This window comes from Frankliniella occidentalis, unplaced genomic scaffold, assembly GCF_000697945.3.
Source record: "Frankliniella occidentalis isolate FOCC.00 unplaced genomic scaffold, Focc_3.1 Scaffold141, whole genome shotgun sequence".
NCBI lineage: Eukaryota > Metazoa > Arthropoda > Insecta > Thysanoptera > Thripidae > Frankliniella > Frankliniella occidentalis.
Window position 1 is genome coordinate 37085 of NW_026267268.1, and position 12596 is coordinate 49680.

General features: G+C 53.8%; 2 protein-coding genes across 3 annotated transcripts in view; one reads left to right on the forward strand and one right to left on the reverse strand.

Moving 5' to 3' along the window:
- The window catches only part of LOC113213894 (uncharacterized), a 120544-nt gene that overhangs the window by 10147 nt on the left and 97801 nt on the right, over window positions 1–12596 (reverse strand). For both annotated transcript variants that reach the window (XM_052270844.1, XM_052270845.1), the window contains one exon: window positions 173–242. The gene's annotated coding sequence lies outside the window, so the exon portion shown is untranslated. The remainder of the gene's footprint in view (window positions 1–172; window positions 243–12596) is intronic.
- Window positions 2010–7644, forward strand: LOC113213893 (uncharacterized). The gene is made up of 8 exons (XM_026433115.2): window positions 2010–2138; window positions 2355–2522; window positions 2615–2773; window positions 3280–3483; window positions 5020–5211; window positions 5568–5818; window positions 6146–6458; window positions 6901–7644. The coding sequence occupies exons 1-8, from the start codon at window positions 2019–2021 to the stop codon at window positions 7174–7176; spliced, it is 1683 nt and encodes a 560-aa protein (XP_026288900.2). The 5' UTR covers window positions 2010–2018; the 3' UTR covers window positions 7177–7644.

Here is a 12596-nt window from a genome sequence, read left to right on the forward strand (position 1 = left end):
CCCCCCCAACCCCCGAGCATGCCGTACCCGCACACGCAGGACGACGACGGCGACAGGGGCCACAGATTTTCATATCAACCCTCCCTTCTTTCTCTCACGCTTTTCTTTCTCTCTCTTTCTTTCTCTCTTTCTCCCCCTCTCTCTCTCCCTTTATTTTTCTCTCCCCGCTCACCTTTTCATATTCAGCAGCAGGCCGCTGTCTCTCTGTCGCGCGACCCTGACTGCCCCACCCTCATTAGATCCTGAAATCAAAAAATCACAAACAGCAAAAAAATTAGCGCGCAAAAATAATATCATTGGAACAACAATCACAACCAATCTGCATCAGGCCGTCTCCTAAACAAAGCATTTTATTAATCCAGTCCCAAGCTGCTTTTGAAGACGCGGCGGGCGCGTCGTTGGCAGATTCCGTGTTTCACTTCCGGTCCGGCACATCCGCAACGTTTCACTTATTCCGGTCCGGCGGCCCGTACGTGTGCGGCCGGCCGGGAGGGAGCGTCCGGCCCGCGTCCAGCGAAACGTATTAAAATAAATATTAGAGGAACGGGGGGGCCGGGAGAAGCCGCGCTCATGATACGAGGGAGGCGTGGCGGGGCGTGGCAGCCAGCGCCGGCGGTGTTAGCCACATCCCTCGGCCGCTCGGCACCACCCACCTGATCTATTAGAGATACATCACACGTCTGCATTTCAGCCGCGGAGCCGGCGGCGGGCCGCTATGCGGGGCGCGCGGGAAACGGGCGGGAGGAAGGCGCGGCGGCTCTTCCGGTAATTAACACCCACAACTCTGAGCCCAATTAGTCTTTCTCACTTCCACGCCCTCGCCTCGCAACCCCCAGCGCGCCGCATCTCCCTTACTTACTTTCACTCACGCCACGCTAGGGCCCTACTCCCCCCCCCCCCCCCTCTCTCCCTCTCGAAAAGCGACGCGCGCCAAGAGTCTTGAAGGAACTTTTCTAACAAGCTCGACAAGTGGGGGAAGGGGAAAAAACATATTCGACGACGTGTTAATTCCAGGCCCTTGGAAGTCCTTTCATTGCGATTAACCGTGGCGCTGGGTGCAGCAGAAGGACGTCTGCGTGTGCCGGACGGACTCGCCTGAGGAGTGTAAGGCAAGCGTCCGCGGTACACATTCAAACACTTCCCGCGGTTTCGTAAAGTCCAGAGGAACTCGACTATGTCGCCGCACTGTCAGCATCAGCAGCTTTATGAGATTGCACAGTGCTTCTGCTCGTCAAACAAAAAGGATCAATTTTTTTTAAAAAAGGGCAAAAAATAAACTAAAATACAAAAAACAATGAAAAAACCGAGGAAAAAAATAACGAATTGCAATGGACGGGGATCCACTTTGTCGTCTTCCTTCTCAGGGGAGCGACGCGCCCTTCTGACAGGCTGATCCCTCCCGATCCCCCTGGAGCCAGCTCGGGCCGGCAGCAGCCCGGCAGGAGAGTATAGCTCTGCAAGTCTACTTGATTTCCATCTCAGCAGCGGACCCAGTCTGTCCGTCTGCCCGTCCATCCGACCGTCCGCCGTTTGACATTATCCCCTTCGGGAGCGAGTGAGCGGGAGATGGGTGGGACAGGGGACGGGGGAGGGGAAGGGAGCGCGGGGAGCGGGCGGGCCGATACGTGCCACTTGTTACACAACAATCGGACCTGCGGACAGCCCCGGCATGACTAGGCAACCACCACCACCACAACCGCCGCGCCACCACCCCGTCGCACAGTAGCCAGCTGCTCTCTCGCTCTCTCTCACTCACGCACACTCACCCTTCCGCACACACCATGCCGGAGGACAAGAGCCGGCCGAAGCGCATGAACCTGGACGAGGAGAACGTCCTCAATGCCGTCACCGTGTTCCTGGACGTGGGCCGGCGGGTGCACCGCCTCAGCGAGTACAAGAGAGGCAAGACGCCGGGAAGCAGCACAGCACCGCCCATATGTTTAAATCAATTCAGATCTCATCTCATAAACCTATGAGACAGAAATTAAATGGGAAAATGGGGAAATGTGTCTCCAGCAATGCGGTTTTACGACGTGGCTGTGGACTTGGACCCGGAGAGCACGGAGCCACTGGAGCCCAGGGCGGTCACTTTGGTCAAGCTCGCGTACTTCGCCGAGGCGCTGGAGGAGCTCGCAAAGGTGGTGTTTGCCACACACTTGAAACAAATCTGCCCCCGACCACAGACACACCGAATAACAAAAACCTATCACAAACAAACGCATCCTTTTTTGAAATCGAAATGTTTGTTTTCTATTATAGTTAGTTTTTGTAAAATTGGGTTTCAAAAGTAAAATGGTGGAGGTCAGGGAATTTGGGGAACACAATCAATGAAGGCTTAATGTCTCGATGTCCAGCTGGAGGAGGCGTACGCCGCCCAGGAGCGGACGGTGCCCAGGAGCGCGCGCCGGACCCAGGTCGAGGCGCTGTGGCAGGGCGGCGAGTTCGAGAAGGCCGCGATGCTGGCCGCCCGGGGCATGACCCCGCTCAGGCACTCGCCGTACTTTACCGACATGTACTACACGGTACAGCAGACACGTAACCGGACACTGCCCACTCAAAAAGGCTACAATTTACATATCTGTAACTGCTTACACGTTGAGAATTCCACTGCCAGACCATAGCGACCCTCGAACAGTGCGTGGGCGCGGCCGCGGCGGACCTGCTGGAGCGGATACTGGAGCAGCCCGAGCTGCTGGACAGCCTGCGGCCCGAGCCCGAGGACGAGATCGCGCCGCCCAGGAAGCAGCGCCCCAGGGCCAAGTCCAAGGAGGAGGTGAGGAGGGAAGGAAGGCGCCCGGAGACAGCGGCGCCGTGACGTCAAGCAGAGGCACCGCCGTCGCATAGGCACCGTGAGAACGGGCGCCGAGGGTCTCTATACACAGTCGGTACACTGCATTCCAAAACTTACGTACTGAATATGAAACCAGGCTTTTTGGAAGTCATAACGGCAGGTACATCAAGTAAGTAGGTGTTACGCACACGTTGCAACTTTTTTGAGCTCACTGAAGAAAATATCTAGAAGTTTACATGCGTTATTATTTTTCTTGATTCAAAAATGATCAACAATTTTCAAACGCTCACTCTTTTGGTCATCGAAGATAAATCAATCCGATATCGATACTGTCAGAAGAATATTGTGATTTTATAATTTAAATATGGTATAACTTAACGACATTTCTCATTGAAAACCTGCCAATATTTTTCAGAGTGGCAGAGTCTCATCAGTATTTGTCAACCCCGTGCGAGGCCCGTCAAGTTAATGGTTGTGTGCGTGTGCAGCTGTGCCGGGAGCAGCGGTACCGGGAGTTCCTCCGCCAGCGGCGGCTCTACAAGGCGCACGTGTTCCTCGGCGCGCTCGCGGAGGACGTCGAGTTCATCGACGGCCTCGGCGAGCACCCGGCCCTGCCGTCGGCCAACCGCGCGAGCGAGGCGTGGATCCGGAGGCACGTGGACTCCGTCAACGGCGACATGCTCAAGCGCGTGGTAAGTGTGCGGAAACTGGATGGACGCGGGTACTTATTCACAATTTTTATAATGAAAGAAAAAATGAAAAAAGAAATGAGGAAATGCGTGGCGAGAAGTTTTACCAACGCGAATAGTTCGTTCAAAGCATTCTCGTGCTCCGAAACAAAACTTTACTGCCTGGCCGTCACCACGCGTCGGAAGGGGGCTGGCGGCGACGACGGTGACGGCATTAAGCATTTACGACGCGGAGAACAACGGAACAGATTTTTTTTCTGGTCCATCCGTCTCTTTCTCTCTTCCTCCTCCGCCGTTCGTCCCCGCGGCGCGCGCCTGGCACGCGACCAAATAATTCACGGTGTACGGTGTGCGCGGAGTCGCTGTACAAGCCGAGTGGCCCCGGCATCCAGGGCGGAAAAAGGAGGGATGGGGAAAGCTGTAATACAAACCGCGGGGCAACGAGAGAGGGGAGAGGGGGAGGTCTCCGGTATTCCAGCTCTCCAACCTCACGACCTGTGCTCATGGCGACATCGAATTCCCCATCATAGCAACATGAAACAACTGTCGAACATTGTCGAGAGAATGTCGATAACCCGACAGACGATATCATCACCATATTCCAAGTAGAATTATGTGGATTATGTAAATTGAGTCGATATCAGGAAATATTTTTTGTAACGCTGTAACTGATAACGACTGTTATAATTTGAAGAATGTTATGCCTTTGCAAAGGCACGAAAGTGTAAATTTTGACACCTTTGGACAGTTTTCATGCCTTTGCAGAGGTGCTAATTTTTGATGCCTTTTTGAAAGCATTAAAACCCTCCGAATCCTACCATTTGATTTTCCAGTGTACGTAGCGAATGCTTTCTTGTTACGTTTTTGTCTGTTGATCAGTATGATACCTATCGAGTAATCGTTTACAATTTACGGGAATCTTTTATTTTTCAACGTGTCGACAGCCGTCCGACAACTTCACGTAACTCTTCTTGGTCTAGGGGAAACCGGTCACCGGTACGGAGACGAAGTCAGAAGCAAAACTGCTAAGGAATTTGCGTATGCAAGGAAATGGGAGGGTTGCGGGGGGAGGAGGGGCATCCAGCCGTCTTTTATCCTAGGGGGTCACGAGGTAACAGGCGTGAAGGGGGAGAGAAGGGCGAGGGGGAGCTGCTGGCATCCAGCCATTCCCAAGAAGCCCGACCGGCAGGCAAATGGGGACGGGGTGGCCTGCAAGGGTTAACCGCTGAGCGATGTGGCAGGGGTAGAGGCGTGGGAGAAAAGGGGGGATGGGGAGGGGAGAGGAAAGGAGAGAAGGGGAGGGGAGGGGTAGAATTCGGGTACCCGAATAGCGGACACGTACGTGCCGTGTTCGGCACGCCATTCCGGAGGCGCCTCTGCCGCCTCAGACATCCCCCCCACTAACGAGCAGGAGCAGGCCCTCGAGCAGGCCGTCGTGGCCCACTGGAGAGCCGGGCGGTCCTTAGGTCAAATGCCTTCTCCACATTCGCACGTCCTTTTTTTCCCTTTTAAGAAGAAAAACAAAATTCTGGGTGAAAGGGCCACATGGAGGTGGAGTGCCCGCTGTACGCGATCCACCAACGCGCTACCGTGCGCGTGTCGGCCGAGCTGCGCGAGCGTCGCGACGAGGAGCTGGAGCTCAAGCGGGAGCAGGCCCAGGAGCACGCCACCCGCGTCATCCTGCGCATCCTCAGCTCCAAGGCCACCGGTGACCCGCGCCTCTTCTTCCAGGTGAGTTGGTGCGCCGAAAGCATTTGTTAGTGACAACTGGCAAGCTTTAACGGGATTTCAGACATTGGGCACTAGTAACGGGTGATTCAGAGAAGGGCGCAGGTGAGCAATTACGGCACTTTTGAAAGGGGTGTTATTTCTTCACGGACCTCAAATTGAGGGTAGGTCTGGTAACAAAAGTTTTTCATACCATGTGAGTTTTCTCGTCAAGAAAAGTGCCATACTCGGGGTTTACGTTTGTAATACAGTCCCACTGCTTCCAAAACAAGTTTTCATAAATCATCAAACAATGACAAGTTGTGTGTGTGTGTGTGTGTGTGTTATTTTTTGTTGTTGTTTTTTTTTTTTGCGCGTAGGCAATCCACGCTGCGCGCGTCTTCTTCGAGGTGACGTCGCGCCGCTCGCTGCCGGACAAGGCCGAGTACCAGGCGCTGCTCTACCACCTCATTGCCATCACGTACCTGCACTTCATCATCCCCGGCGCCGTGCAGGCCGGGCCCGAGGAGCGCGCGCGCCAGCGCCGCGAGCAGGTCAACACCATCCTGCAGACGGGCGAGAAGAGCGACCTCATGATGGAAGGGGCGGCCATGCCCTTCTTCGACTACGCGTGAGTACGAGCGAAATGCTCGCACACGGCTTAGAGTGCTCCCGGTGAAACAATTTTGTTTTAAGAAAAGGGGAAACTTTGAGGATCTTCCTCATTTGAGAAATAGATTTTGAGAACTTCTGAAAAAAGAGGCAAATTACAGCATCTTTTGAGGAGACTGCCTCAAAATCTGAGGAGTTTTTTTCTCAAATGTGGTTGTGCTTCACAGATTTTGAAGAATCAGACATTGTTTTTGCCACGTTTTACCGTGTATGAAAGTTCCTCAAAGTTTTCCCCTTGTTTTGCTTTGCTCTGAACGCTTTTCCTAATGCCTTTCCGACTGCGCAGTGGCTCGCTGCGCATGAGCGAGCGCCGGCTCAAGCGCGCCAAGTCCAAGCTCGAGCGGCTGTGCATCACCTTCGAGATGGCGCACTGCTGCAGCAAGATGCACCGCTGGGAGCAGAGCCTCAACCACTCGCGCAAGGCGCTGGCCATGGCGCGCGAGGTGGGCCACAACGTGTGGGCCGTGGTGGCGGCCGTCGAGCTGTGCAAGGCCGAGCTGCACCTCAAGGTCATCCTCGAGGCCAAGACCTCCATCCGCGAGGCCATCGAGCTGGCCGAGCCGCTCGAGGACGAGTACCTCCTCGAGATTCTGCACGCCGTGAGTATACCAAACATGGAGGGAAGGGGCATCGATGGGGAATCAACTTGTGTGAAGCGGTGGGCAAGATAACACGGGGCTGGGTGGACAGGAACAAGGCTGTGGTAAATCCACGTAGGACAAGGGGAAATCCCGAGGAGAATCCTATGGGATTCTGCAAAGGATCAAGACGGTCATCGGAGCCGGGTGTAGGGGCGCCTTCCGTGGAAAAGAGTTGTGCTCAAGTCGTGTCCTCCACGGGTGCTAAAAAGCATTTTAGAGTGCCTCAATATTGGCACTAAAAATCTCTAACGATTCTAAAAATTAAAGCCGTTTGTAAAGGCACAATGCACCTTCGTTCTTCCGGAGTTGATACTTTTCGTAAACCGGGGTAAAATAACCTACGGGGCTTTTGCTATGGATTCCAAGGACAGTCCCCATTATGTTTCATACCCCTCCCCAGATCGCAGACGCGCTGGAGCGGCAGCCGGCGCGCGGCGCTGCGGCCGCGCTGGCCGACGAGGAGCAGGCCGTGTCGCCGCAGCAGCGCATCCTGCGCCTCATGGCGGACGAGGGCCTGCGCAGCCAGTGCGCCGAGATGTTCGCGCGCATCAACACGCTGCCGCCCGAGTACCGCCTGCCGCTGCAGGCCGTCTGGGGCCGCGAGGACGGCCAGGACGCGCGGCCGCGCCCCGCCAGCGCGCCCACCTTCTTCAGGGAGAGCGACAGCGAGGCCTGACCCGGCCACCTCTTGACGTTCAGGAGAAACACGAACCACACGCGATATTCTCGGGTGTAAGACGGTTTCGTTCACAGCCTTTTTGATTGGGCACTGTGTTCCTTAGGCGACCTCGCCCTTCTTCTTCCAGTCTCGGTTTACTAACTCTCTGCAGAATCTTGGCATCAAAAGACGTTGTCCGTGCCTTATCGAATTACAGACGATGACAGCACCCCGAAAATAATTGTGTGGTTCGTGTACCATCCTGTTACATTTTGCTTCGACAACCGGTCGCCTCCCTATCTGTTGACGTGTTCCTGACCTGTGGTCGGGGGAGGGGACGGGGGGCGCCGGCTATCACTGACGACATCAATGGAGACGCCATTCAGTACGGCCCCGTGGCGGAGCGGGCTTTTAAAGTTTGACTGCGGTGACACTGCTACAATAAAAGCGGCAGGGCTGCCCTGCTCCTCATACAACTGAGAGTCCATATCCTGAAAGGCAAAATGATTAAAAACGGCACGGAGGTTTTGAATAGAAGGGCACAAAAACGGGCCGCAGCGGCAGAGCCAGCAGCATGGCCGGCAGCAGAACCACCACCATAGGGCGGCCAAGTGCAGGCCGGGAAACGACCGCGACAAACTTCTAAATCCTGAAGCACTGCGGCTCTCGCTCGACTCAACGACACTCCTTATTTCGACTAAATGGTTTAATGCGACAACTTTTTTTTTTCAAAGCCTATGTTTTGGTGGCATTTTGGACATGACTCCACAGGGCAGCAAAACGCAAGTTCGTTCACAGCTGTATATTATTTCCAATAATTACCTCCACAAGGCCTACATTAAAGAACACATTTATATGCTACAGAGTATAATGGTAACCTTCGGCGCGACAAAGAATAGAGTCCCCTCTCTCTTTCTCGCTTTGCCCCTCTCACTTCCTATAACGCGCAGGGATAAATAATTCATCGACGTCAACCCCCCCCCCTCTTCCCCACCCCTCCCTCCCTCACTGGCAGCGCCGCGGGGCCGGGCTTCGCCGCCTCGATGCCCAAAACGCCAAGAAGCTACACCCCCGGCCGTCGCCGCCGCCACGCCCAGACGTCAAACACGTCACGTGACAGTTTACGACAGACTCCCCGGCAGCCCGGGCCGCCGCCGGGGCGTCCTGGGGATGACAACCGGAGAGTAAGGGGCAGCCGCGCGTGGGGGGAGGGCAGAGCGAGGGGGCGGGGGCCGTCTGTCTGTGCATGCGATATCTCTCAACTCACCTCTTGAATATTAGCTTTATGAACATAGTGCGTCCTCAAAAAAAGTATTTACCGTGAAAAGAAAAACAACTTCATTTGTCAGGGTACTGCGTGGTCTTTTGCTGCTCGAATGAACTGATTGAGGACCCAATCGCACGTCCGGTGTGTGGGATGGGGACTGAGTGTGGGAGAGAGAGAGAGAGAGGGAACGTGGAGGCATCGCCATCGCATGAATAGCTTTGGACACCAGAGCTAATTGGGGTGGCAGACAGGAGTCCATTGGCACTCCCGTGAGTGTGAAAGAGGGGTAGGGGGTGCAGGTGGGTGTGGGGCCGGGCTGGCGGCGCGGGGCCGGGAGGAAGGGTGCCCCAGTCCCGTCCCCACCTGGCCATAGGCATCAAGAGGCTCCTGCCGTCTCCCCCGACACCGTTCATCTCCCCCTCCTTTTCCCCCTGCCGCACGCCCGAGCTGCCCTACCCCGCCTGCTCATCAGGAGATAAAGCCCGACGAGCCGACGGCCAGCAGCAGCGGGGCCCCGCCTCAGATTAGCTGCTGAGAGTTTGAGATAGCGCCGCCCAGCGTCAAGATTTTTTGATGAGTGCGGAGCCGAGCGGTACACGACAAAAAAAAAAAAGGTGGGAGGAGACAAGGAGCAGCTTTCCGATTTTTGTTTCTGCTAAAATCCTTTCTTTCAGTGGGGGGAGAGAGAGGGTCGCAATATGTTAAAAAGGAGCGGGGAGGGAAGGGAAGGGAGGCGGGACCTAAGCCTGTCATCACCTCGAACAGTCCCCCCTCATGAATAAGCGCTGCTCTTTAGTCGCTGAGCCGATTTCACGAGAATACAGGCTGCTGCAAGTGGTCCTGTCGCTGGAGGCCTCTGGGGCCATGGGTGACGCCCAGCCAAGGGAGGAGCAGCAAATTGATTTTTTAATTCGTTCATTTTTAAACCCTTTCTCAAGTAAGTGCTGTTCAAAAAGCTCATTCGCAATAAAAGGCAATTAATCCTTCATAATATTAACACATACTACTATGGCTAATGATTTCTTGCATCTGTAGTTCCATGCAAAAATAAAAATATACTCAGTAACTGACAAATTACTCAAATTACTAGATAAAAACGTTGGTACATACTAAGAAGAAATGTCTTTAGCACCTCTGCAAAAGGTGCGAGCAAACGCCTTTTGTTTTTCCAGTGCCGCCTGCCGACTCCCTGTTTTCGTTGCAGAGCGCCTGCGAACTAATGGGTAGGCCATCCCGCACGACTCTGGGGGCGTGCGGGTCTGCCCACCAGGCCCCCGACCGACCGCCTGCGAACGAGCGCGTAGGCAGACCCGCAGCGCGCGCGTGCCCGGCGGGACTGCCTGCACCACAGGCGGCTCCCACTGCACAGTGCCACATAATGCGTATAGGTACAAGACGACCCAAGCCGACTATTGTCATTTTTTAACAAGTATAAAACTTCCCTTTTTGTCATTTTTTTTTGTTTCCTTCCAAAATCTGCTCTGGTGCTCAGCATATTAACTATAGCTGAGTATGTGCATTCCCAGTGCTAAAACAAGTAGTTGAAGTTCAATTTTTTTTATTTTTTTCTTTTGTTTTGCGTGGACACTGGGGCGGGCGGGGGTTGGTAGCCGGGGATGCCTACCCGCCCGGGGCGGCGCGCCCCACAGGGCGGCGCGCCCCACAGGGCGGCGGCGGCGCCCCGGCCGCCCTGGATGGGTCAGCTCCTATCGATTCATCTCGGAGCAGCAACATTGCCTCGCCGCATGCCGCGCGGCACACAGTCCATTCCGACTGCTTTCTGTCTTTGCACACTACTTTCTCACACGCGCGCAATGTAAAATATTCGCATGATAGGTTTGCAGGCGATAAGAATCGGCATGAAATTAATTTTACTAGGACGCGGTTCTTTTGAGACTCTCTACGCGCCATAACTACAAAAGAGCTAATTTGCAGCGCGTCATTTTCACATCCTTCTAAAGGACAGGAGTTCAGGGCATGAAAAAGGCGTGCTGCGCTCAGCTTACCTCAGTTTACCTAACTTAAACTAGTTTGGTAATGAAACATCGGACCCTCGGGCCTCTTCCCATGTGCACAGCACGTTATAAGGTATTCCGGTGATATGCAAAACGCGTAAATGTGACTGCTTTCGTGAAAACCGTCTTGCCTCAGATCGGGCAATTGTTATTTTTTACAATTAGAAGTGCAAATTGACAGTCTACAAAATCGATTGTAAATTTCAACAAAAAATTATGGAAAAGTACAAATTTACAAATATACTTCACTCAGTGCTTTCACCTAAAAAAATGTGATTGATTGCGGGCTGGCATCCATCGTAGCGAAGCAGTAATTACCCCCAACAAAGGGAAGGGGATGGGGGAGAGGGTACGTTTTTTTACAGCCTATACCTCCTATCGACTTCTAGCCTCTGTCCTCTCATATCCCCGCCGATAAAAAAGCACACTGCGATGCATCTTTATCCAACAGAGGGCGGTCTGCTCTTCAAAGAGAAAGCCCCGCCAGGGTACCGGCACCACAAAAAGACAAGCATCGACCGTGGCTGGGAGTTGGCTGGCTTTTATACCGCCCCCCCCCCCCCCCCCTCTTTCTCGCTCGAAGCCCCCAGGGGCAGAGACAGATGCAGCGGCTGCACCAGTCCCCCAGCTGTGCAAACGCAAGCGAACGCCGCTGTGATTGGCTCATCACGTCGGAGAGTCTTCATGACACGCGGAGCGAGTTCCAATATCGGCGACAAAGGAACAAACGCGCAACTCCCGAAGGAGTCGGTCGCCAAGAAGACGGAGAGAGTAAAGGGGATGAAGAACAGCGAGAAGAAGAGCAGGGAGAAAGACAAATAAAAAAAATAAAAAATAAATAAATGGAAAGGAGAGAGGATCAGCGAGCTAGGGAGCAAATAGAAAAGGAGGTGAGATGGCTGATGTGCTGATCGTGTCTGATCCCGTCTGGGTCCCTTCTCAGCAGCACAAAGCTCGAACAGCAGCGGAAAAAAATATCTGCTTCCTCTGTCCCTTCCCCATCCATCTGTGAACGCCTTTGTGGCTGCACCCTTCTATCCCCCCCCCCTCTCTCTCTCTCTCTCTCTCTCTCCTGTCCCCCCAGGGAACGAGGGGGAGGCCTGTCGGCGTGTTTGTCCTCATGAATGGCCAGCCAGCAGCCGGGAAGTACCACTCCAGCAGTACCAACTGTTGCACCTCGGCGTTTTCTATCTTTTCTCCTAATCGCCCTCTCCCTGCTGCCCCTTTCCATGAGCAGCTGCTCTTGTTTAAGCGGCTCGTTAGGCGCCGGGGGCGCGGCCGGGATCGCTGCCAGCGGACGCGTGCTCTTCTTTCATTTCCAGCTGAGACGGCAAGGGTTGCTTTCAACGCGCTAGTTACAGAGATTTTTTTAAAATTATCATTATTTGGTGGATTTGGTCGCGACGCGAGGGCCATGCAAGGGACCACATAATTTAGAGTGTCTATACGTACACTTATACCAACCTCCAACACTTTAAAAGAGATTTTTTTAAAAACAAGATTTAGACAAAACTCTTCTTTGGGAAATTGTACGATGAAAAACACTGAAACCGTTCTTTTTGCGCTGCACTGCCCGTACGAATGTGCTACGTTTACGTTACTGTGGCCTAGTCATTTGGAGCCAGCGTCGCGGCACGAAATCGCCCCACTCACTGTCAGAGAATAGCACAACACGCACGATACGGTAAAAATAGTTTCTTGTGTTACAAGACCTGGTCTTGGATGCCATTGGCGTTCTTTATAAGATCCAAGACCGGGTTTTGTAATACAAGAAACTTTTTTCGCCGTGGAGTCAAGTCCTTGCCTGACCGCATTACACTGAGTGAGGCGCAGTGAGGTACCAAAGTCCAATATTCTTTAACATGGAGTCTTATGGGGACTACAATTAAAAGGGACAACGCCCATGTACCGCACCTTCACAAACATAGCATACATTCGTTGTACTCTGGTACAGTATTTTTAACAGTCCTGGCTGGACTGCGAGCCGCCGACGCACTACTCGCTTTCATGTAAAGACCCTCCATTCGTTTATCCTCTTGCTCGGCCGTTTTTCGGATGGCATCGTCATTTGGCGGGCGGGTGGCGGCGGCTGCTGAGGCCAGCACGCCAGCGTAAGTGACCGTATGATTACTGGAGAGAAGGAAGGGAGCGAGAGG